Source organism: Engraulis encrasicolus, chromosome 14 (assembly GCF_034702125.1).
Source record: "Engraulis encrasicolus isolate BLACKSEA-1 chromosome 14, IST_EnEncr_1.0, whole genome shotgun sequence".
NCBI classification, from domain to species: Eukaryota; Metazoa; Chordata; class Actinopteri; order Clupeiformes; family Engraulidae; genus Engraulis; species Engraulis encrasicolus.
The window spans coordinates 29003965-29031646 of NC_085870.1; the positions used below are offsets into that span (position 1 = coordinate 29003965).

The 27682-nt window shown below is 44.2% G+C and overlaps 1 protein-coding gene across 1 annotated transcript in view; it reads right to left on the reverse strand.

Moving 5' to 3' along the window:
• The window catches only part of epha8 (eph receptor A8), a 91998-nt gene that overhangs the window by 32421 nt on the left and 31895 nt on the right, over positions 1–27682 (reverse strand). Inside the window, exon 3 of the mRNA XM_063215351.1 lies at positions 1111–1777. Coding sequence (XP_063071421.1) covers positions 1111–1777 — 667 coding nt within the window. The remainder of the gene's footprint in view (positions 1–1110; positions 1778–27682) is intronic.

Below are 27682 nucleotides of genomic sequence, written 5' to 3' on the forward strand. Positions count from 1 at the left end.
TGATCCAGAATGCGGCGGCACGGTTGATCTTCAATCAACCCAAAAGAACCCATGTTACTCCTCTATTTATTGAGTTGCACTGGTTACCGATCGCCGCCCGGATCAAGCACAAGGCATTGACCCTCGCCTACAAAACCATCACAGGAACGGCCCCAGCTTATCTGAAGGACCTACTAACGCCTTATGTTACTGGAAGAGATCTGCGCTCATCCAGCACAAGCCGTCTGGCTCTGCCATCCAGTCGCTCTAGGTACTCCCAGTCAAGATTGTTCTCCGTGGTGGTTCCCAAGTGGTGGAACAGTCTCCCAGAGGCAGCAAGACTAAGCACCTCTCTTGCAGCCTTCAAGAAACAACTAAATACATTCCTCTTTCGAGAGAATCTACTAGACTAATGATTGAACTGGCCTTGCCCCAGGGCAGAATCCTGACATTATGTTTAGTTTAGTTTAGTTTGTGAGTGTGTGTTTGTGTGTGTGTGTTCTCATTACTTCCTCTTTATAAAAAAAAAAAAAAAAAAAACTAACCCCTCTTTGTAATTGCACTTGTTGTTCTGTATGTCTCCTGTGCACTTTGTATTTGCTTGTGATGTTGGCTTGATTATGTCCTCTTCTGAAAGTCGCTTTGGTTATAAAGCGTCTGCCAAATGCAATGTAATGTAATGTAATGTAATGTGATGCATGTATGAATATGTACATGTCACCGTACCAGTGTTAAAATGCACATGAATGGTCTTCCTAAGCCCTTACACTATAAACACATCCACAAAGGCTTATCGTTTATTTATAAAGGATTACCATGTTTATGATTGACCTGTTTATAAACACCTTCCCATGGTCTTATTGCAATTTATAAATCTTTCACCTTCTCGTTGTAATCGAGAATATAATCACAATGTTGAATCAAACACGTTGGCACACCGGGAAAATGCCCTGCATACCAGATTACCAGTCCAGCCCTGCAGGTACTGTATGTGTATTTATGATTCTGATCATCCAAATCTTGGGTGCATATTATAAAAAACTAAGTTGCCACTTGCTACTCTCAACCAACTTTCAATAGAATTTGTCTTTGTGAAGAAAGTGAGTGTTTTGCGCCTAGCGAGCGTCTTACCGATGCAGGCCTCGCGGTGCTCCTGGAAGCCGGCGCTGCAGACACACCGGCCGATGGGCACCAGCCACTCGCCCTCGGCGCTGCAGTACATCTTGGGCGTGTCCCTCTCCTCGGCGTGGTCCACGCACTCGCCGCGCACCTCCACCAGCGAGGACGAGTCGGCCCCCGTCACCACGTCGGTGAAGACGGCCAGCCCCCGCGCCACGCCCTGGCAGCGCTTGTAGTAGACGCGCACCGACACCACGGCGATGCAGGCGCCGATGTCCTGGAAGGCCAGGTAGAAGCCGCGGCGCGACAGCGGGCCCACGCCGCGCACCTCGGTGTTGAGCTTGAGCCGCCGCACGCCCAGGTCCACGCCCGTGAAGCTCTCGTCGGCGGCGATGGTGTCGATCTTGACGTACTGGTTCTCCCAGATGGTGGCGCGGCCCAGGTCGCGGTCCACCTCGTAGTAGTAGAGGTTGAAGGTCTCCTTGCAGGTGCCCAGCACGCCGGGCATGCTGTTGCAGTCGCGCAGCGTGAACTTGATCTCGATGTAGATGCGCCGGGCGCCCTCACGCGGGATCCAGTTGGTGCGCAGCCAGTTGTTCTGGCTGGGGCTCATCACGTTGCACACCTGGTAGGTGTGGATGGGCGTGAAGTACTCGTCCATCTCATTGATGGCGTCCCACTGGAGAATTAATAAACAGAAATAAACAGAAATAAGCATAGATACTACATGTATACTGTACATACATACATGCATACATACAGTACACACACACATACATACAGTGCGCATTAATACATACACTACATACAGTCGGTCCCCCTACAATGCACACCCTTTACCGAGGTAATGCCACGTCATCCACCTCGGTACGTACCGGGCCTAGCTGCAGTGTACCCAAACAACCGCCGGTTGCTATTAAGCAAAATACATCCCTGATGTCTACTTAACTAAAATAAGATGCATTTGTCTAATATTTGGAGACATCGCCTTGCTCTTTCTGCGGGGAATTAAGCGCCTCTCTCCCTCGCTCTCTCTCTCTCCCTCTCTCGCCCACACACACACACACACACACACACACACACACACACACACACACACACACAGTTTGGAGAGGACGCATTTAAACTGTAACAGTTTAGGCAGTAGGGGAGAGCAGGGACTCATGAAACTCGGGACGAATGAAACACTGCGATTTACTCGAAAACTTTAACATATCCGATAGTATGAAAAGTCAAAGTTGTCAGGTTTACAGGCAAAAGGGATTTTAGTGTCAGTAGACACTGTCGGGACGAATGAAACACCCGTTTCATCCGTCCCTCTCGCCCATTGACTTAAAGCAGGATCAAAATAAAATGGAGCACTTGAGATGACTATGTTCCAACTTGTCTTGAGCACCGTCGTAGCGCAACAAATCATTATCGTAAACATAGCCTAGATAATTGGAAATTACAAAAAATAGGCTACATTTTATAGACTTTGGCTAAGCCGACTCCTCTACCTGTTTGAATTAGTGCAGCCTTACAGGGAGGACGTTAATTTGGCATAGGTCAACTGCAAGAGACTACTAATTTGTGACTTGACGTGATGTGTGAATAATTAGGCTACGATATGCAACAGGCATATTTAGCCGCACTCAGTCATTCATTGGGTGAATGTCCCGACACTGTGTGTCCGCGTGCATGCATGGGGTGGGGAAAAATACATCAAGCGTGCCATCACCACCCATCCCCCCGGACCCACGAAACCCACTGAAGATCCAAGCAATTGTAGTCTGTCAGTATTTTAGTGTGGGCCCAGGTAGTTGAATTCATGGCATGGCCTGGTTATCTCAATAGTGCCAAGAAGATGTTTGCCCTCAGGCTAGTGTGTTCATAAAGCGCATGTTCGATTTGCTGTAATAGGCTACGATCAGTAAGCCTCAACTTGTCTGTCGTGTCTTTTCCTTCTTTCGATATTTTGTAAAATAGGCCCACGTTAAAGCCTAACGATAATAGGTCTAAATAAGGCTAATAAAGTAAGCTAAATAAGTTAGGCCTAAATAAAGTTGTTTTAGCCTATGAACTCAGGCAATGCAGAAATTTGCGGAGGGATTTTGGATATCTTGGCCTATAGGCTACCGATGGCTTTATGAACTTCATGACTGGGCTACAAGATAGTCGGGTAAACATATTGACTTGTAGACCACCAACATCTGATGCTGAAGTGGGGGAGGGTGTTTTTTTTTCACTTCAAATGTTCCCCGACACACACACACACACACACACACACACACACACACACACACACACACACACACACACACACACACACACACACACACACACACACACACACACACACACACACACACAGAGATACGCGCTAATCGCTCTCTCTCTCTCCGTCTCTCCCTCTCTTTCTCATTGTTGCTATACGTGCATCTGGATAGGCATAGGCAGTGTGGTCACCCAGCACATTTTCATAGAAATGCTGTGGGTTTTTTTTTTTTTTAATGAAATCTTTATTCAGTTATTTGTGAACAGTCTCTGCGTTTCACTTTCGATGTTGCGTCACCGTGGACAAGTGTCTGCTCGAAAACTTAATGCAAAGCGGCAAAAATGTTCAGAACGTGTTGAACTTTTCAGAACATGAATGTTTGTCTGTGGGGGATGGGTGGGTTACAGCAGTGCAGTGCAGTGCACGGGACTGCACAGCCTTTTGTGACATGTCGTGGCGCGACAGGTTATCCAGCCTCCGAAGGAGTCATAGTTCCCCAGTCATAGCCTACTGTTGGTTCGCATCTCCACCGACGCAACTGAATTTGCAGTCCTAATCACAGATGATTAGCCACACCTGGTGTAACAGATGTATTGTCATGTGTGCATCACATCCCCAGTTAACCGGAATCCCGTCGATCGCGCACAACAGCGCATTGAAAGGATGAAATGTTCACAAGCACCAATACAAAAAAAACGTCTTCAACCTATTAGTCCGTAGGCTATCCTGAGGATATCCGTTCCTGACTTGAATAGGTAGTGCAGAAATAATTAACAAACATCACTTAGCCTATAAGTCAGGAGCGGAATTGAGACGGTGAATGCAGGACAGAATAATGAAAACAAAACATCGTCGACTGGCGGTCTTGTTTAGGGATCACGCTTGTGTTATTATCAAATACCCAATGTTACGTGCGCAATTGGCTGACTCTTTCCACTTGTAGCCTAAAACTGAGGGAGGGATCAACATACAATGAGCTACACTGAAGCAGATTACTCTGCTTCGCAAAAAAAACCCCAGTGCACCAATAATACCCCCGTCTTCAACCTACTATTTAGGCTACCAGATATATAGGCTAGTAATAGTATTAAGTTGTGCTACCTTGTTTTTTGTGGTAACGACAGTGTAGATCAGGTAATAACCTGCAATAGGGGAAGCGGCATGCGCCAGTTTTAAAGACGGAATGTCGTCGCCAAATGTAAAATCACCTCTCTCATGCTGACATGACGGGGCACTACTTCATTAGGCTACAATGTTGTTCATGTCTGTTTGACTCACACTATACGAGTGGTTCAATTTGTGTTTTTGTGCTCATCGCACAAATGAGACAGACAGGCTTGCTTGATAGGGCTACACAAAGCAAGCGACATCGGTCCACTCAAAATGGTCCGAACTCCGCCGCTTGATTTCATGTCTCCTCAGTCTCTCCATTACGGTTTATTAGCCTACTCTGTTTTGCTATTTTCGTTATTCTTAGCCCTGGCATTACAGATGAAGCAACTGTGATCAGTGAGGTTGTGGAAACGGTTGAATAGGCCTATGGTCCTAAATTGGGTTATTGTGGTTGTGGTCTTGTTTAGGGCTCACACTTGTGTTATTATCAAATGCCCTATCAAATGCCCAATGCTAAATAAAACATTTGCTGACTGTATTTCTACTACTACTAAAACTGGGGGACGGGCAAGGACGGAAGCACAAACAGACCATAGACACAGGCAGACGCTGCTCTGCAAAAGCGGTGCTATACTGCCCCCCGCATTCCGAATGGCCACAGGGTGTAATGATCACGGTACGCTGTCGCGGCCCGGCACGGTAATGAGCAGATTGAAGTTACACCATCTGTACATATATACATAGTACATCAGAGCCGGCTCTGACCTCCATGGGGCCCTAGGCAAAAATATGCCAAGAGGCCCTCATAAAGCGCGCAACCACCCCACCGACCCCCCCCCCCCCAACCCCAAAACGCGAACCACAGACACAAAATTTGACTCAAATCAAGCTTAATTAAAAAGTCTCCCTTTCTGCGCTCTTGAGACAAAAACATCAATAATGCCATAACAAATTGTGAACATGTAGACAACGGTGGCTGTACTGAACATGCGACTACCTCATCAGCTGCAGGTGTACCTGGCTCATCTGTGTAGGCCTCCTACCTGAACATTGTGCTGGCCCTCCACTGGCTGACTGACTGGAGTCTGAGCTGGTCAGAAACTTAAGCATATAGCGCCTGTAAAATATAACTTAGGCTTCAATTAATTTAATAGCTCCATCAAATTGTTTGAATTTAAAATTACCATATTTTATAGCCTGCCCCCTAGTAGCTTGCCTTTAGTAATCTGGTCTAAAACGTTTTTAAAAAATAAATGAATAGGCCTATGATAAGAAACTCATATGTAAAATAAATTATTTAGCTATATAACATGTGTTATTATGAATGTTATCACACATTATTGTGAATAATGTTGTGTTCACTATTTATTGGGATTCACCTTTGTCACAAGTTTCAGTCATTCACCAAAGGTCTATCCAAGCAAGCCGTGCCCCCTTGCTATAGTTATCACCCCCCACACACACACACACACATGCACGGCACTCCTTCTCCCTCTCACTCACTCCCTCCTCCTCCATTGCTTAGACTGCACGGACGTCTTATCAAAAATCTTAAGCGCCTGTCATAATCAAAATCAATGTCGGTGTATGTTGATATTTGTTTCTAAACAATCGAGAGGCAGCCACGCATACAACAGCGCGCGCTCAAACTCACACACACACACACACAGAGAAAGGGCACCGCTTCTCTCACACTCCCTCTTTCGTTGCTTCGACTGCACTGACGTTTCATGGGCTAAACGAACGGCTCGTCAGATTATGATTCAACTAGTACACCTTTCGAAACAACAGTAAAACGTTGACAACACCACCCTTTCCTCTCACATTCTCTCTAGCCTAGGCTACCTGTGTTGATTCAGTTGAACTAATTGCAAAAGCTAAACGAAACGCTACTCAGCTTGTGGTTCTCAACAACTTCTACCTTTTAAAACAACTAAAACGTGAATCGCCATTTTTACAACATGTGACTGTATCGAAGACCTGGGCACTTTTTAACACGGCATTGTTGTGCAATACAAAGGCCCATTGACACTTCTGCTCCATACGAAATTATTGCCACAGAAGAAGGATCACAATGACTCTGAGTGGAAGCATACGGAGTTACGTTGCCTACCTGAGGGAGTTACGTTGCCTACATTGATGGTTGCATACCCTACCCTACCCCGAGTTACGTTGCCTACCTGACTGCTGTTCTCGACGCTCATTGTCATGAATTTTCTTTTTCTTTTTGTTGTTTCCGCAGGGAAAATGACGTTTCATGATGGACGTTTCACGTTTTGTGTGACGGAATCAATAATAAACAATGAAATCAGTTCGCGGCTTTTTTTTTTTTTTTTTTAAACTGTCAACGTCAGTAATGTAACGGGTCGCGCGAGGCCTTACGCTGAGAGCGTAGTGAGCGTATTGGGCGGGCCGGCTCTGAGTACATACATACATACATGGGTGGTTGACATGACGTGGCCTTTTTTTGTTCCCCTATGTCAAAGTTATGTAATTTTTATAAAAATGTGCTAAAAACTGTGTTTATGTTGTTCAGAATGTGCAGTTGTATACGTTCATATAAATCACTTGCCACATTAATCTTCAATTTATTCACAATTTAGAGCCAAAGTAGAAAAAGCTCATATGGTGTGACGGTTCCAATCCATGTCCCAAAGTTTGATTTTGAATTTAAACTGGAAAATGTACTCCTTTTCTGTATATTAAGTCATGTAATTATAGCCAAGACATACATTGATGAGCCTATTTAGTGAAGATTTCAGGCATTATAAATTTGAAGCCACCATTAACTGAAACATTTTGGTCCCAAAATTGATATCATATGGTGTGACACCTTATCTAAACTTTTTAACTGGCAATTGTATGGAAACCGTTGCCAAGTGAGGGGTCCTCATTCTTTCAGGAAGAACAATATCACCTCAGAAGGACATTGACAGCTATAAGATGAGTTTTAGCTCTTTACAATGTCCCAAAAAAATCAAGTTTATCCGACACCGCTGATCCAGTTCCATGTTGCATGTCTTTTGGTGTGACACATTTTGCACAAAAATAAAGACAATAGATTATTTTTTAGTTAATATAACCTTGAAAACTATCTTGTCATATTGCATTTAGCATGGTTTTACATAGCTAACATGAAAACACATCGCTTAATCTCATGAAATAAGGCAATGTAACCTCATATGGTGTGACAAAATATCATAAGGTGTGACTGTTTTCTTGTCACACCATATTACAATTTTGTCACACCATATGAGATGAGTTTCATTTTAATACATAAATACCATATATATTTCATTTTTCATGGCTAATATTCAGATTTGTTTGATATATTGATGCTTTAAAACATGTTAGTGGTGTATATGTATTATTCAGACACCAATATATCCACAATATCCATACATGAATATGAATTCATGATAACATGCTTCTTTTTATAATTTAAATGCTTCACCTTTCTTTTATTTGTTTATTTATTTACTTTTCAACTTTATTAAGATTGTAGCAGTTGGATCGAGGTGGCAAGTAAAGAAAGAACAAGGAAATACAGGAAAAATTGATCCTGGAAAGAGAGAGGAGGTCTTAAGGAAAAGACGAGAGAAGTAGATGCAAATATTTAAATTATGTATAGTAATATATGCCTTAATATTTGTATAATGTACATTGATAATTAGCACAAGAATGTTTTTGAGGGGCCACAAAGACATATGCATATGTTACACCCGGAATGAAATAGCCTGCTGTCTCAAACAATCTGAGCAGTGCAAGCGTTTTTTCTTGCTCTTGAAATGTGACTGGCTCATTTTTAGCGTAGTCTAAACCTGCAACAAATATGCACTTGTTCCATACCTAAAACACACACACACACACAAGAATATGGTTTGTCTGTTCATGTCTAGTTGCCAAATGTTTTACAGTTTTCAGTGGCATACTGTTTTAATGACCTTGCGGTCAGTCGTGGTTTTTACCCATTTTTTTATTGTCACTGTTTCAATTATATTTATTCTTATTTACTAATTATTTACAAAGCATTACTACTATTCTGTGATTAACAAAGCATTACTCTTACTTCAATGATTTAGCAAGCTTAAAATCCATCTAGTTAATAATAATCAGCAGTTGCAGGGTACCATGGAATGGATATCATTGACATGTTAAAAACTACCGGTTGTTACACATTTTTTTTACAATATTAAATATTTTTTTAATTTTCTTTGCAACATTGAAACAATGCCTTAATCCTTTATCAACCTGTTTGGTTATTTAATAAATGGAGTTCATGCATATTTTTGGACTTTGGAGTAATTAATCATATGGCGTGACGCCATGTCATTTGGTGTGACACTCATAATTAAGAAAATAAATAGGATATTTTGGTTATGAATCGTAAAATAATAGGTGTGATGGGTGGATACAAGTGGCATCTAATATTTCAGGTATTTTGGTATATTGCAACAAAGTACTTTCAGTTTAATTTTAAGTATTCAAAGATTTTGAGAAAATGTGTGACAGCGTGTGTTGATAAAGCAAAATAATATGAAATGTAACATATTTGCACCTTACAATGCTATACATATATAAAGTAATAATAAAGAATCAGGATAAATAAGCTTACATTATCACATGATGACCCTTTTTAATTTAATACAAAATAATGTTCATGTCACACCATATGATGCTTTTTGTCACTAATGCAATAAACTAGTGAAAAAATATACATTTAGGTCAAAAACTCAGGGGGTCTTCTATATATTCTTAAACTTAAGAGTTGGTAGAATGCAACATAAATAATTCCATGACTCAAATTCAAGGTTTTTTCAAAAACACCTTTTTTCAGCAAAATATGACAACCACCCACATACATACATACATACATACATACATACATACATACATACATACATACATACATACATACATACATACATACATACATACGTACGTACGTACGTACGTACGTACATACATACATACATACATACATACATACATACATACATACATACATACATACATACATACATACATACATACACATACATTCATATTATTATTTACGCACATAATGGCCCATACCAACATATGAACATACTGTGGTATCAGCACCCAGTAGGTACATATGTAGACAAAAGGTTTCAGGCGCTGTTGTGTTTTCTATTACAGTCAGACATTTCTGTGACATCTTAATGGTATTAATACACAAGGTCGTGTGCTTCTGTGTCATGGATTCTGTGTATGGAATATGGATATGTATTTGTTCTAGATCAAAGATCTCATGAAAACAAGGTCCAAAGAGGAAAAGGGAAATATTAATATTGTGTTACACTTGCCTGCTGACAGAAGTTAAACTGTACAAATGCATATTTAATGTGTCACTGTAGTAACCGAACAAACAGGGTCTCTGTGATTATTTCCTTTAACAATGACAGATAAGATTAAAATAAAAGAGCTTGGTTTGCAGTTTATAGATTGTCTTTTCATGCCTACAGACTTGAAACTTAAAAGCCTGTCGTGAGCGACATACAAACAACATTATGTTTACACACCAGAACGGATGAAGATTATATGTTTTCCTTCAAACGCGGCATCTAAATTGAGTGGAGGTTGATCAACCCTGAAAGAATCTTCATAAGAGAGCATAAACTGTGAGATTTTTTTCTGTTTCTGTACAGATGTTATATATGAAAAAAATGTATTTTTTTTAAACCAAGCCTATTCCAAAGGCCAGCCATTTATGAAACACATGACAAAAGACACAAATGGCATTTTCTATGCAGAAAATGTCACTGGTTATTGCCGTTCATGATGCCTATACATAACTTTATGCACTTATCCAAGAAGATAGCCATATTCACTCATGGAAGAGAAACAGCCTTATTCACTGGGTATCATGACATTGTAATGACTGTCACATACTAACACATGCAAAATCCCACTCTCCTGCCAATTTAAGTCACGTCCACAGCAAATACCACAGCTGTGCACGCTCTTCATCTGTAGCCAGAAAGCAAACTTCTGAACCGCTTCTGAGAGCTGAAAGAAGCTTGAAAAGCACACTCAAAGAAGCAGAGTGCCTTCAAAACCCTTGCAGCAGCTAATTTCCCCTCCTAATCATTACCAGTCATGTATAGTTCAAGGACACATTCAATTTACGGGATTTAAGGTGTGTGGGTAGTGTGTTAAGGGATGTGGTCTGTGTGTGTGTGTGTGTGTGTGTGTGTGTGTGTGTGTGTGTGTGTGTGTGTGTGTGTGTGTGTGTGTGTGTGTGTGTGTGTGTGTGTGTGTGTGTGTGTGTGTACTTATGTAATGTGTGTGTGTGGTGAGTGTGCAAATGTGTGCTTGCATGTGGTGTGTGTGTGTGTGTGTGTGTGTGTGTGTGTGTGTGTGTGTGTGTGTGTGTGTGTGTGTGTGTGTGTGTGGTGCGTGTGTGGTGCGTGTGTAAATGTGTGTGTGCTTGCATGTGCGTGTGTGTACCTATGTGTTTGAGTGTCTGAATCCTAGACCAGGCCTTAATTACTGCCAAGAGCCCCTCCTTGGTGCCCTCTCGGGACTGGGGAGGGGGGGCAGAGGCTGGAGGGGGTCTTTCTGGGGCTCTGGGACGCCCCTACGACTGAGAAGAGGCCAAGTTCAGGGCGGCGGAGCTAGGGGCCTTTCCGAGGTCAGCGCTTTCCCTTTCAATTAGCCACGGCCGCTCCTCATTATGAATGCGGGAGCTGGCCGGCCGGAGCGTGAGCAGAGCAAGTGAGCGAGAGAGAGAGGACTAGCCAGCTGACGGGGCACGCAAGAGCTGCTTCCCGGACTACTACTACTACTGCAAATCCACCCGTGGGAGACACATCCTCAAATCACACCCTTACACCCTCCTCCACCATACGCACGCACACGCACACGCACACGCACACACACACACATACACATACACGCACGCACGCACGCACGCACGCACACACACACACACACACGCGCACACACACACACACACACAAACACACACACACACACACACACACACACACACACAAACACACACACACACACACACACACACACACACACACACACACACAGCCCCACCAATATCTTTGTGGGGCCCTCCCATTGACTCCCATTCATATTACTTTAACTCTAACAATAGCTAAAGAGTGATAAACTTATTTCACCAGTAAAAACAAAATACCCCAGCAAAAGGGGTCAAAACCTGTGGTCTAGGATTTGGGCCCCACATAGAGCGAGGGCCCCACCTTGTTGGTGTGCTCCAATAGCAGTGGCCTCAAGAAGGTAAATTGGTGCAGTACACACACACACACACACACACACACACACACACACACACACACACACACACACACACACACACACACACACACACACACACACACACACACACACACACATTCCCTTTTTCTCTGGTGACACCCCAATTAAACTGGCCAAGACAGGAGCTAACATCTCAACCCATCATCATGATGACTGACCACCACCAGGATTTTCAGCTCCTGCTCCCTCACTCCCAACACCGCCCCCACCTGTTCCCAACCACAGAATAAAAAGAAGGAAGGACTTGGTTACAAAAAGATATATAAAAAAATACAGATAACTAAAATGTACTCTGAGAGTGCAGACATCCGCCAAGGAAGCCGTTTGTTATTATAGATAGATTTCCAGGCAACGTCACACGGTAACAAAAGGTAACAACTGCGCATGCGAGGGGCAGAAAGCCGCGCAGTTCAATATTGTTTTCTATCGACGCTGTGGATAACTTGTCTAAGAAAGTGGGATTTTAAGATGCTGATCTATTTTCAACTGTACTTGCAGAGTTAGTTATGTGATCGGGATGATTTGTATACCTTGCACAGGGCATCCGGTTTTTAGGAAATGTAGGTTTTAATGAGTTTAAAGGTTTTTTGTGATAAAGCAGGTTGTTGCACCATAGCATTTCAATGCATTGTTATTATAGCAGACTTTAGCACTGTCTTAATGCTATTGATTATACACTGGAGAGGGCATTCATATTGTTAATAACCGAATTACCAACTTCCAACTGTAATTAGATCCTAGTTGTTTTAAAACTGGTAACTTGCTTTAGCAAGCTCACACACTAGTGGTGGTGCTAGCTAGCGAAAGCTAGCATAAACGATTGCAATGTTGTTATGACACAGATGTTTAAGTTATTAGAGATCTGTTGTCCGTTTTTCATCTCCTTACAATTGAAATACAAAATGTAGATTAATCTACAAGTAGAGTCTTGAGATCTAGTAGCAATGCAACATCAGAAATGGGCTGATTTTGTCCAGGTAATGTAGCGCGCTAGCTAGCAACGCTTATTGATATTCGGTAGGTAGCATTGCTACCAAGCTGTACTGTTTCAAATGGTTTATATGTCAGGTCGTATATTCAACAATACCCCCCTTTCAATTTAAATTTACATTTTATGTAAGATGGGAGACTCATGTCTGACTTGGAGGTAGTGGTTACTTAGTTGTCCAGCTAACACGCTAACGTTCGCTGCTAGCTAGCTAGCTAGCTAACGTTATCAGATGTTCAAATTCACCAGGTTATTCATTTGGTACGGTCGCCTTTCCATTTAAATGCCGGTTAATCAAGTGTATGAACATATATTCTATGAACAACTATCTGCCAAAAGTCGCACAAGCAGATGTTTACATTTTGTATGTATCTCGTCAAGTCTGCACCAAGCACAAACAGCACACTGCCTGAAGTTGTAAGCACTCCTGTTGTGGCACATGAATGATCGTTTTACATCCAAGCAAGATCCTTTGCACTCTCGGTCACTCCCCCTTTTCCCTCAATGCAGTGTACAAAAACATCGGAGTAGAAACGTTATCAAGCACGTTTTACCAACAGTGTCAGCCCATTGGCAGCCTTCAGATGTAATGCTATTAGCACTGTAAATATCCTGCCTTTTTATCATGAAACCTAGACCTAGGAAAGGCTCTAGGTGGCAAAATTACGATTGGGGATGGGTCGGGAGAGTGTGTACCGGCCGTTTTTTATTTAAAAAACAGCAACTAGCAAAATAACAAAAAGTAACACACGTAGATTTTAACAGAGCTGTATACTGTTTTTCTATGGCCGTAGAAGCCTTTCTGCCCCTTGTCGCCGTGCGCAGGCGCGCTGTTAGTAAACATGAAATCTATCTATAGAACATTTGACCATGTTACACCCGATTTTTGTTTTATGTCTTTCTGCCTTCTTTTTGTGGAGTTTGAAACTGTCCTGTCACGCAGTTCAATTTGCAGTCACTAGGGGCGTCTAGATTTGTACGCTCACAATGATGAAGAATCTTTAAAAAGATCCTAGTTCCGCTTTGTGATCCGGATCATCACCAGAATTAAATCACTTGTTCCTTAGATAATTTCCAACAACTCCACCAAGTTTCATCCAAATCCATTCATAAGTTTTTGAGTTATCCAGCTGACAAACAAACAAACAGACAGACAAACCAACGCAACCGAAAACATAACTTCCTTGGCAGAGGAAGGAGAAAATAAGGGAAAAACCTCAAAAGAGTTTCTGTTGAAGGGATTGAATAAGGTGTATTACGGTGTGCGAGGCAAGGGCCGGCCAAAATCCTCAGAGACTTAAAGATACAGGGGAAAAAAACGTTCAGGTGAAGTCTCATTTATCACTGATGACATTGCCAGTGATGAAGCCGAATTCAATAAATCGTAACTTTTGAAATGCTCCATGTGGTGTGTACACCCTGGAGGTGTTAGTTTCAGCCCCCCCAGCCCCCACCCCTTTTCCTTCTGCGCCACACACAGGATGACTTCCATCAACTCCGGGGTGATGGGTGATTCCCGTAAAAATACCTCCTTCGCCCACACCTACTGCTATTGAAAACACCAAAAAAAACCAGCCGTCTAAAGGAGCGCAAACCCACCCAATAGGCAATCAGCTCAGTCTGTTGCCACCCTCCATCCAGACTTTAAAACAGCCATGTTTCAAAGCTTGTTATTATTTCAGTGTGAAAACCACTTTTCCCACCTCGCTCTAAAGTGGTTTGTTTACAAGGACAGAAGTGCCACAGCCAGAGATGTAAGTCCAGAGTCAGAGAGTGGCTGTCTCTGTCTGCTGCCAAAGTCTGTGGTGTTGTGCTGTGAAAAAGTTTGATTCACATCAACAATAACTGCTGTCTGCTATGCCAGAGGGTATGCGAGCTGCATCTCTCTGTTCCTCTGTCACTGTATCTCTCTCTTTCTCTCTCACGCTCTCATTCTTCCTCCGTCTTTCTATCCCTTTCCCTCGCTCTCTCCCTCTGTTTGTCTCGCCTCCCTATCATATTCTGACGAAACATATTTTCATTTCACTGTCTTTAAGCCGGCCCATCTGTTTGACCATCCATTCACCCAGCCATGGCAATCACGATTACATTGTTCGTTGGGTTTTTGCGGCCGAGGTTGCGAGGCGCATGAATTCCCCTGTCTGCTCTGCGCGAGTGTTGCCAAACGGGTCTCTGTGTGGCTTCCAGCACATTCTAATTAGTCTCAGTCTCTCTCTCCTACACTCCTTTTTCTAAGCACGCGCCTGTGAACGTGTGTGTGTGTGTGTGTGTGTGTGTGTGTGTGCGTGCGTGTGTCTGTCTGCCTGGTGTGTGAGGCTCATAGCTTGCTGAGATGAAAGTTCTGAGGTTGTGATGGCTGTTTGTACACACACACACACACACACACACACACACACACACACACACACACACACACACACACACACACACACACACACACACACACACACACACACACACACACACACACCATGCTCCTTCGGGGGCTTCTAGCTCTTGCCGATTGGAGGTCTTCCAGAGTGCAGATCATCCCCAGCCGATCTCTCTCCCCAGCAGCCCCATCCACTGCCCGTCCAGCACCCCCCCGCGCCCGCCCAGCACCCCCTCTCCCTCTTCCCTTCATCTTCATCTCCTCTTTATTACGTCATGAGCGAAGTCAAGGCTGATCAGCTAATTGCCAGCTCGCAACCTGGAAGTAGACCTTTCATTGCGCCTCCTTGAAAGCACCTCTCCTCTCCTCTCCTCTCCTCTCCTCTCCTCTCCTCTCCTCTCCTCTCCTCTCCTCTCCTCTCCTCTCCTCAAAGGTGGTGCTCATGGTGTTTACAGTACTGGGTTATGTACTATGTACGCTCTTCACTGGCGCAGCCGATGCTCTTTGGGATCTTGATTTCAGTGCACAAGTAATTACCCAAACCCAATCGGTATGCAAACGTGGCATTCAAAGTTAAATATTAATATGTAGCTGATACAGAATCATTAAACGGGGCTCAGCAGATTTTTGCTGACTAATGCCTGGGCTGCTGAGTTGATGTCAGTTGCTTGTCAGTCTTTACATGACTCTCTGAGAGAGGAATATGAAATTCGGATCCAAAAGCAATAAGCCAAATCTGTACTGCTCAAAGTCTTTGTCATTTTCAAGGTTGGTGCTGGGCAAATAAATGTGTTAAAATATTTTTTTATCGATCGACGTCATGGGGAGAGATGATTGAAATACAGATGATTTGGGATTGATCACAGGCTATAGCTATTACTTCGATATACAACAGATCTCATTTAGATGACAAAGCAAAAAGCAGAAAGTTTTAAGGAACTTTGCTTTCTGTTTGCATTTAATGCAGATAAGTGGTCTTACATTTGAAGATGGATGCCACATCCTGGGTAACAGTACACAATGCAAACAGTGCAGTCCCTGCACTGGTAGAAAAAAAATGCATTACAGAATTAGATGGAGCTAAATTAATTGGCAGTCTGGAGAAGGTTGACATAGATAAAATGGTAAGACTTTGTAAGAACCCAGATAGCAGGCCAAACTTTATAAACACATTCATAAAGGGTTGTAACTCTTATCATTACTCATTATTGACAGGACTGTTCACTCATGACTTATATTGCATTATATTGCATTTTACAGCTTCAACAGACTCAGAGCCCTCTTTGATCTGAACATCTCCCAGATTATCAAGAAGCAGACATATCTTTATAATACACTGTCAATTAAGGTAATTAAAAAGCCTTGGCTTACTCAATTGCGTAGTGTTTGTGATTGTCAATGGTCGTTGATTGTTTTGTTTTTCAATAGGCACCAACAATTAAAATCAAAAGATAGGCTGCTACCTTTGAAAATATATCCGTTAATAAACAGTGTGTAGACTTATAAAGTTTGCCATATCAGGTCTTGATTACCAGGACCTTTAAATCATGTCCTAAGCACTTACAACGCCAGTGTTAAAAAAATGCTACTTGAAACTGCGACAGGCTTGCTCAGGATCGATCTTCATGAAACATATAAACTCCGAATGACATTTTCACGTTTCAATTTTCATTTTACGACGAACCATTCCTTTAACTCACTGAGCTAAAAGCGAGAGCTGCCCAGAAGAAGAATTACTTCAGTCCACAGCCCCAAACGGCTCTTTTGAAAGACACAAGTTATGAACCACAAAAAAGTGAACCTGGGAGAGGAAATGTCTCTTTTTTACCTCAGAAGATCCCATTTCAGATTAGGAGCGGGGAGGGGGAAGTCCTCAGGATTTGTTCTGCAGCAAAATAACAGCCCATCTCTGCTCTGGCATTTGTGGTGACAGTGAAAGTCCTGCAGAGCTCCAGCGTGGCATATTAATGTGTACTGTGCCATGCCCTCCCACAGTTTTGGGAAGATATATATATATAAAATATCACCCCCTGACTGTGTTTCTGCCCTCAACCGTACAGTGCAGTGCACTGATGGCTGCAGACTATTCTCCACCTCTGAACGTTGCTGAGCAGTGTTGACAATGATAACCTTTTCCCAAGATGGCAGTTAATTGCATAGGCCTGGTGTGTAGACTGCCAAACCAGAGGTATAAAGGCCCAACGGATGTTCTCACTGTAATTACAGTCCCCACAACAGTACAGGATGAGGGGCTGGGCTCAAAGTGGCTCTGAACTGTTAAAAGTTACCTATTTCCATACTCAAGCCATGTTCTGCAGATCTTTTCACTTTCTCAAAAAAGAAAAAAAAAACTGTGTGGCAACAGAACAGACACAAAATGACTTGATTATCTTCGACCATTGTGCCTAATCAAATATATTCATAAAACTGTTATGAAATCAGCATTTAAGTTTAAATGAAGGTGGTGGTGTTGTTTCTCTCCTGTGACAAAAGCACCTGGGCCAGACTTCACAAGTCACACACATGCTGTAACTGGGAGGTCACTTTCATCAAGAGTTGGCAAGAGGGACTTCCTCAGAGTTTGCATGCAACTGCTGTATATCTTCAGTGAAATTAATTTGCCTTTTGTGATGACTCTGGCACACGCCCAGTTCTCAGTGTAGGCCTTGCATGCATGGGTTCCGTGGGTTGTTTATAAAAACACTTCACACGACACTTGACTACAAACATGTTCTCATCTTTTCTTGTGCCAGGTAAAAGTTTTTACCCTTGGAAAGCCTTTTTAAAAAGTCATTTGGAGATGAAAGAATTATCAGAATCTGTTTTTGCCAGGTCACAGGGTTAATTAGCTTATAGTATTGGATTTCACTCTGCTGTGCATTGCTCTGCATTGTGTGAGAAATTACCCAAATATCACTGCTGTATTCATACAGATGTCATTTTCATTCCCACTCTTAACTTCCTGTGCAAAACTTTTGTGCAGAGAAAATGATAGGGGGTAGAAATGGGCCAGTTGTCCCGGGCACAGGGAGAGGGGCGACCCAGAATTGTGTCCTCATTATTGTTTGTATAGGGTGGGTGGGGGGCTTATACATTACTTTGTCCAGGGCCCGGCCAAAGTTTTTAGCAGCCCTGTGCTGGTGTCTTATGATCTATTTGACTGCAGAAGATCTACAATTTTCTTCATTATCGTAAGATTCGAGCCGTGCCAAACCTATTCGATCTCAGCAGTGTGGCCTGTTCTATCAGAATCGCTATTGAAATGGATTTGTTTACAGAGATGTGTGCTGAGATGGAGCGAGAGACATGCTCTTGTGATGAAAACATGCCTAATTAATAGCGTTCGTTTGAAAGACATAAGCCGCATGATACCTTTCAACATTCCTCTCGCACCTGCCATTCCTAAAATTTTATCCAGACAATCACCTATTTCACTTGCAGCTTTTGCTACAAAAAAGCTTTTACTGTTTTTGGGAGAAATACACGTTTCATCTGGCCAGTATAAATACAAACAAAAAAACAAATTAGCGTTTTTTGGCTTGGTAAAGCAGCTGCTTTTACACATCTCTTGATTTCGTACCTCTGCACAAAATGTAATGAAGCACAGGGGCTAGTTTTCTAAATTCAGCTGTTTTACGATCATTTTTGCTTTTTGGCAAACTTTTACTAAAAAACGAACAAATGATATAGGCCTACTTTCTATTACCAGGCCATGTATTGCAGTGTATGGTGAACTTATGATCATATCATATGTTCATTGTGCCACATAATGCCTGTAATGAGCCTTAATCGCTGATCATGAATCATCTTAATTGCACTTCAAATAGTGAACACATGACTGGCAGAAGGTGATACCTGCGCTATGCAGTTCTCATAGAAGTTACGCCTGCCTAACAGCCGTGCAACTAGTCCTACTGTACAACCATCTGCCATGTCTTTGATGAATTAGTGTGGGAGGCTATTTTAATGCATTTAAGTGAGTATATGGGTTGTGTGTACGTGTGATAAATTTGCCTTCATGGTGTGTGTGTGTGTGTGTGTGTGTGTGTGTGTGTGTGTGTGTGTGTGTGTGTGTGTGTGTGTGTGTGTGTGTGTGTGTGTGTGTGTGTGTGTGTGTGTGTGTGCATGTGCATGATGTGTCTGTGTGTGCATGCAGTAGCCTGGAATAGCTAGGTTATGTTGTGTGCTGACGCCACCATCTACCATAGCCTCACCTCCCCCAGACCTTGTCCATTCCGCAGCCCAAGGTCAGGGGGTTTTGCAGAGGTTGGGAGGCGACTGCCTACCTGGCGGGAAAGTGTCCGGTGTTGAGCTCCCTCCCCAGGCAAAGTCAGGGCTCTGGCCTCCTGATCTGCCCAATCAACTACCCGGCCTGCCCTTCAGGCACAGAGCAGTGGTGTGTTACTGCACATGTGCGGACGGAGCTCGGAGATGCCCTTGGACGGTGTCATTACTCAGGTGGTGTGTGATCTGACCCAACCTATACAGTGTACTGTGCAGGCAGAAAACTCCTTAGAAAAGACTGCAGATGCAACAAGACTACTTTTCTAAAGCAGGGAATCGACCTGCTGCTGCTGCTGCTGTTGGAAAGTGTCCAGATACCTGAAGGGCATGGGTTTGCTTATTATTAGAAAGTATAAATTGCACCACAAAACAACAAGCTGCATATTCTGTGACTAATTGATGGCCTATCTGTGTGTATTCACATACCCAGTTATTTTTTTAAATACATTTTGCTTCAATTTTTACATTTATTAATGTTATTCGTTATTGCCAAATCTTGCGTCTGTGTGTGGCATTGTATGTTTTTTGGTTTCCTTAGTTGGATGAAACAGATGTTGTTGTTTTACGGCCACATTGCAGTGCATACAAATAACCCTGGGGATGGTATGGGAAAGATACAGGATATTGGCACGCCAAGGCATGTGCAATGTCAAACTGTCATAGGCTAACCAGTGGGTGGAACTTGGCCATACCACAAGCTGCTGATTTCTTCAAAGCTATAGATTTGAGCTAAGAGGATCAGCAGTTTGTGTTTTTTCTTAGGATTAATGTCCTATATATATATCATTGACATGCATGTTGAGTGAATGTGAATTTAAAAGCATCAAATATCAACACGAACTGTGGTGTATTATGCATTTTAAAAACATTTGTCACTATATTTCTAAAAACCATCTTATTGACATAGCACAGTCACTAACGGGCACACTGGTATGTCTGTGCAAAGAAATTCATTTGAATTTGCTGGACACTGACCGTGTAGCTATTTGAAAAACCAAAATGTACAATACATTTATTAGCATAAACCACAATAGGGAAGTGCAGTTGGTCAAAATGTCGTTATGATGGAAGCAAATAGCCGGCAGACCATGAAGGCAAACAATTGTGGCCGAAACACTTGTGTTCCCAGCACAGGTGTGAAATACATATTTAAGTGAGCGTTTAAAAGAATAATGGTCGATTAGCATCACATCAACACAGAGGTTAGCGGGAAAGCACTCCTAATTGTAGCCATCAATGGCTTCCCTGCTGGTAATTTCCAAGCATATAAGACGAGAGCAGCCTGATAAAATCATGCAATTGTGTGAAGCAGGTTTGGCCCATTGGAATGAAAACACTGTTTGTCCCATTAGCCTCTGTTCTAATAAAGCAACGTAGTAAAAGTAATATTTCAATATAACATTATATACTGTATAATGTTTGAAGATATATGGTACTACTATAACCCCCCCCCCCCCCCCCCCCCCCACCACCACCACCACCACCATGACTTGCAACCACAGACAGAGCAAATAGACTTGGAGGAATGGGACATCTCTCTGTAGTTCAAATGACAGACAATGTCGCTGGCGACCTGTAGGGTGACCAAAGGGGAAATCTACTAAGTGTTGCTTTAACCCTCCACCACCACCCTCTCAGACACACACCGCCCCAACCCAACCTCTCCCTCCTGCTCCTGCACCTCTGTTTCCCGCTGTTGTTGTTTCTGCTGCTGTTCTGCTGTGGCGCCTGTCACGCGGCTGCGGCCTGTGTGAGGGGGGTTGGCTGGCCCAGTGGCAGCTGCTCGTACCACACACACCTGTGCTGCTCTGGCCACACATCACCTGCTAGCGGCTAGCCCACAATCACCAAGCCCACATTAGCGAAAAGGTCATGTTTACTCACGTGCAGAAGCAGTGCCCAGCAGAGCAGTGCACAGTAAAGCGGAGGACTGGGAAACCAGCTAACCAAACCATGACGCTTTGCAATGCCTCTTGAAGACCTCCAGCTCACGGCAAATTAGCTGATGGGGTTGGCGAGACGAATGACCGATCCTGGATTTTTTGTTTTGATTGTTTGTTTGTTTTTTTCTTGCATGGCCAAAGATGTTTTTTTTTCCCCAATTGCGCTGTTTGAGTCAATACAGAAATGTGAAAGTAGCGATCCATGCAAGGAGGCAGTGGCTGGAGCAGCAAGCAGATGCTGCTTATCCCTTTCCTCTCTCTCTGTCTTTCCCCTCTCTTTCTTTTTCTCTTTCTCTCATTCCTGTCTTTCTTTCGCTTTCTCTTTCTGACGGTCTGTCTCCATTGATCAATCCCCAGCTGTTTCCTTAGATGCTATGCTTCCCTTTCCTCTCGACTCTCGCTCTTCCTTTCTCTCTCTGTCTCTCTCACTCTTCCCTAGTCTCCCCCCTTCTCTCATTTTCTCTCTTTCTTTCTCTCTTTCTTCGGCTGTCTGTCTACATTGAACAATTTCCAGCTGTTTCCTCAGATACTATGTTTCCCTTCTCTTCCTTCTCTCTCTCTCTCTCTCTCTCTCTCTCTCTCTCTCTCTCTCATTCCTCCCTAGTCTCCCTCCTTCTCTCATTCCTCTCTTTCTTTCTCCCTTTCTTCCGCTGTCTGTCTGTCTCCATCGAACAGTCCCCAGCTGTTTCCTCTTTCATTTCCCCATTCGATGCTCACTTTCTCACAGCGTCTCCGCCATCGCTCTGGAGCCCCGGGGTCCGGTTCCCCTTGGCCTCAGCAATCTGGCCGAGAGAGGCGCCCCCCGCCAGCCACCACCCCCCACCCCCACCCCCAGTCCTGTCGAGATGTGCTGCTACTTAAGCGTGTTGTAATGGGCCTGGTAGCACAGCTCAACGGGTAGTTCATATTGACACGACGACACCGGCCCTGTCGCCGTCGTTATAATAATCACCCGGTGTCAATCCATCTCGGGCCCGTGTTTAGGCTGACAGCTGCGCACCTGCTCGGCCGTTATTGGAGGGGATTTTGATTGGCGGCAGCGGTGATGGGGGACCCGGCAGGCGATGGGGATCGGCGTGGCGCCGAGGTAAGGCTGCTCGAGATTGGTGTGTGTGTGTGTGTGTGTGTGTGTGTGTGTGTGTGTGTGTGTGTGTGCGTGTGCGTGTGTGTGTGTGCACGTGCATGATTGTGTGGAAGGTGTGTGTGTGTGTGTGTGTGTGTGTGTGTGTGTGTGTGTGTGTGTGTGTGTGTGTGTGTGGAAGTTTGGGCCACGTGCATAGACTGGCCACTAGGGGGCTAAGGATGCTAGGCTTCCCAAAAATGAATGCAAAAAGCTTGCTTAAATATTGTTCAATATCATCAATAATTGGTAGTCGACACATATGGAGAAGAAGGTGCTGTGTATATCCTTGAGACTTTTACCCCACGGACTATTGATCACTGTGGTGACACTTATCTAGTTCATGCCTGAGTATCTTTGCAACTAACAAATTTGTGTCTATGGAAACTCAATTTTGAATTGTGGGCACAAATAAAGAAGTAAACTGTGTGTGTGTGTGTGTGTGTGTGTGGTAGATGATTGTGTGTGTGTGTGTGTGTGTGTATGTTTGTGTGCAGGGGTTGCGGGGGGTACGGGCGTAAGGGATGATGTTGCAGAGGTGTGCAGCAGGGCTGGGACACTGCCGGGATCATCCGGCATCATCTCCCCCTCTTAAACGCATTTGTCATCGGGCTCCACCTGTCCTGTCAGCGTCATCGATTTGAGGAAAGAGGCAGCGTGCAGAGGTGGACGACGGGTAGGGCTGGGGGTGTCGTGAAGGAGTGGAGGTGTAGTACGCTGGTCGCTGGTCGTCGGTGGTGGTGGAAGTGGAGAGGAGAGGGGAAGAGAGGGGTGGAGGGAGGAAGGGGTGGTGATAGGAGGATGGAATGAAGTTGTCATACGTGTCAGACGTGTGTGTGTGTGTGTGTGTGTGTGTGTGTGTGTGTGTGCGTGTGCGTGTGCGTGTGTGTGTGTGGCTGGGGGGGAAAGGGAGTGAGGCACAGCACGGCAAGACAGGAAGATAATGAAGTCTTCGGATAGGGCCTGTCAGGGTGCCAGCTGACAGCCTCCCTATGATGAGCACCCAGAAGAGGAAAAAGAAAGATGACGGGCAGGGGAGGCGAGGGGAGGGGAGGGGAGGAAGGGAGGAAAATAAGAGGAGGAGAGAGAGAAGCGGAAGGGAGGAAAATAAGAGGAGAAGAGAGAGGAGGAGGGGAGAGAAATAAGAGGAGAAGAGAGGAGGAGGGAATGAAAATACGAGGAGGAGAGAGAGAGGAGGGGGGGAGCAAAATTAGAGGAGGAGAGAGAGGAGGAGGGGAGAAAAATGAGAGGAGAAGAGGATGGGGGAGGAAAAGAACAGAGAATGGGAAAGAAGAGGCCAGTGAAAGAGAGCAGAGGAGGAAGTGCGTGAGAACGAGAGGTAGAGGAGAGGAGTGGAGGAGAATGAGAGGTGAAGAGAGGTGGGGTAAGATGAGTGCGGACAGCAGGGGGGTTCATGGCCTCCCCTCTCGCCCTCCCTCCTCCACCTGGAGACTGTGGGCTCTTGCATAGTCGTGAGCTTTTGGGGGATGGGGGTGGATGATTTGGAAGCAGGACGTACTACTGAGATTACAGCGGCATAGAAAGCAGGGGCGGATTTAGACATTTTGGGGCCCTGGGAGAAATATAAACATGGGTCACTCAAAGGTCATTATATAAACATGAAATTTTGTGTTTTTGGTGCTATTTCAGTGTTTTGTATCATGTATATCTTCGATAGCTTTACATAAGTGACACATTAAGATCAAGCCTACTTTTTTGTGTGTTCAACGTGACCGGTGTGACAGTTGGATCCCCTATGGAAGGCGGATTTGGTTGGGGCCCTAGGCAATTGCCTAGGTTTGCCTAATGGAAAGTTCGCCTCTGGAAGGGACACTGATGACCAATCCGCTGAAACTTGCTGTAGGCGGGAGCAGTGTTTTTTGCCTGCGGCTACAGTACACTGCGCAGTCCATGCAGTGGGCATTGGCACAAGCAAAAGAAAATGGCTGCTCACTCCGAGGTAGTTCCAGGTGCATTATGTCTTAATGTGTCAACAGTGGTATGTGCGTCAGTACCCAGTACCGTGCTGCTGGTGTCAGGTGTCTGTATGTGTGTGTGTGTATGTGTGTGTGTGTGTGTGTGTGTGTGTGTGTGTGTGTGTGTGTGTGTGTGTGTGTGTGTCTGTGTCTGTGTCTGTGTGTGCATGCATGCGTGCGTGCGTGCATGTATGTTTGCGCGCGAGAGAGAGACAGAGACAGAGACAGAGACAGAGACAGAGACAGAGACAGAAATAAAGTGGCCCTGTAAATTCAGTCCCTCAATCTGCCGAGATACAGACACAAAACAACGACCCTCATCCTCAACCCCATTTACATACACAAAGACGACAAACAACAAAGACCATCCTCAAAAATACATATTTTTGTTGTCATCTGTGATGGTTTAGCAGCCCTCTCTTAACCACATCCACTTTGCCTTGGGGGACAACAAAGCAATCCCAGGCATACTGCTGTCCCTTTTTACACCTGCCATTCTCTTGCAGCAGCACGCGCACGCTGAGTGACTCACTCGTGTCTGAACGCACAATCACGTTATAGGCTCTGAACGGCAGCAGCCGCTTGTTCTCGTTCTCACTCTCCTCTCCACCAACTCAGTGTCTCTCCCGACGCGTAGCCCCAGCCCCGGGCCCAGCCTAGACCCATCCACACACGGCTCATTTAGCCTGGACGCTTGGGCAGTGTTTGAGATCTCATGGTTCACTTACCTGGTGGAGCGCGTCTGGCCGGCACAGTCGGCCTCGCACAGGCTCTGTCCTATACTCCACTCCAAAGCAGCTATTTATCTCTCCCTCCAATGGCTGCTTTCACAGCCCACCAACACCAGGTCACCTGTTGTTTGCCTTTGGTTGTTTTGGTTTTTTCAGGTTTGTTTTTCTGTCTCCACGAAATGTTCTGTTGTGTTGGGATTAGATCAGTGAAATGACCCGGAGAACATGGTGGGTTGGACCCTTCTACGACTCCCCGTGGAAGATTCCGCTTGATCAGGGCAAGGCAGGCTGGGCGGACTTGCAGGGAGGGAGTAAGTGCAACCAAACAAACCCACTCACCTCAGTCAGGACAGGCCTTTAACACAGTACCAACATGTATCTCTCCTCAATATGTACTACTGTACTGTACATCACGGAAACAAATTGAAGCGTAATTGCAACAGGGGGAAACACTGAGGTGCTTTTAAAAAGCATGTAGATGGCTACCCATGAGTGGTTATGCCCCTCGTGTGCCCTTACACACAGGGAAAAAACATGATTTGCACATCTATGAATGCATTCCCTCATTGCTCTGGGGCTGTTCTGCGATTCAGCTGTGCTTTTATACAGGAGTAATTTATAGTGTGGTGGGTTTCTGTGGTGGCAAGGAGCCATTAAAGCACCACTGCGGCGCTTGTGTGCTGACCAGGGTGTATTTATTTCTTCGTCAGAAACATCACGGGCAGAGGATGCACATTTGACCCTTCTTGGCTTCTGCTGGGATGGGCAAGGACTGCAACTGGGAGGATGTTTTTTTCCCCAACATTTTCTATTTATTTATTTGCTTTTTTTTCTCCCACAGCCTACTGTAGAGAGGAAATTCATGATTAAATATGAAATCCATGGAGTCCATTTATCTGAAATGATGTACCAGGTCCCTAGATATTTCATTAATGGCACACACCACACCACACCGCATCACACTACACTAGCTGCTGGGACCACCCAGAGATTACATTATATTTACAAATAAAACAAGAGCACTTCAGCGCTAGAATGTGAGCCATCAGTAATGATTTAGGATCGTGTTTTGCTGAAGAGGCAACACTGCTAGTGTTAAGTTGCGACCGTGCTCCCTGAAGTTTCATTCAGGAACTCTATTATTATGGCCAGGGCCCCAAGGGGATGCAGAAACACATATACCCCTCCTACGTTATTGCACTTGTTTTATATTATGATATTTATAGTATATATTTAAATATTTTTTCTTGTTTCTTGGGGGTGCACGTTCTGTATGTATGAATGTATAGTTGCACACACATGCACATGCTTCCCAATGCACACTTACTCTTACATACATACATCCCCCCCTACATACATATGCTGCACCCTAATAGGGAACGCTTTCTTTGAAGGGGCTCTACATAGGGGTTTCATGTAGCCATCAAAACACTGACATGGCCTTTGTCAGGAACATCAATGAAATATTATTGTTAATGATTATTGCCAAATGTCAAGACTAGCAAACAAAAACCAAATGGCACATTATGATGGTCATGTGAACATCAATAAGGTGTCGTTAATGTTCCTTTCATGTGTCATGTCATTCTTTTGCGGTAACATGGCGCTCTTATGTAGACCTCTTCAAATAAAGTGTTACCCACTAAGTCTCTCTCTCTCTCTCTCAAGCACACACACACACACACACACACACACACACACACACACACACACACACACACACACACACACACACACACACACACACACACACACACACACACACACACACACACACACACACAACAACAACCATAACGTCACTCAACGACCAACCAAGAGGAACACCGTAGCACCTTAATGCGCGCCGTACCTCCAGTTGCACGCTGTAATAGCCATTGAAATGTAACTACCATAGCACTACAATACTATGACACAACACAGGTCCTTTAGTAATGCACCACAACTTGGTCATTACCATACTGGTAACAACAAATGTATAAAGCCGCGTCTTAAGGGGTTAAAGTAAAATGAAATAAAAATCGAATGTCAAACTGAGGCTGCAATATTTCTGCCAAGAAATCTTTTACAGCGTCTGTCAGGTTTTTTCTCTTCATCTTTTTTTGTCTGCAGTCAGACTTTATGGTGTAGCAGAGCACATATTTCTAAAAATCACACTCTGCATTCAAAGGGAAGTTTTTACCGGTAATGGGAAATGCCAAGCGCATGTTAAAAAAATCACACACACACACACGCACACGCACACGCGCACACACACACACACACACGCACACACGCACACACGCACACACACACACACACACACACACACACACACACAGACACACACACACAGACACACACGCACACACACACACAACCTCTCTCCCTCACACACACACACACACACACACACACACACACACACACACACACACACACACACACACACACACACAACAATGAGGCGATTAAACGAAAGTACCCATGCAGCAAAATAAAGTC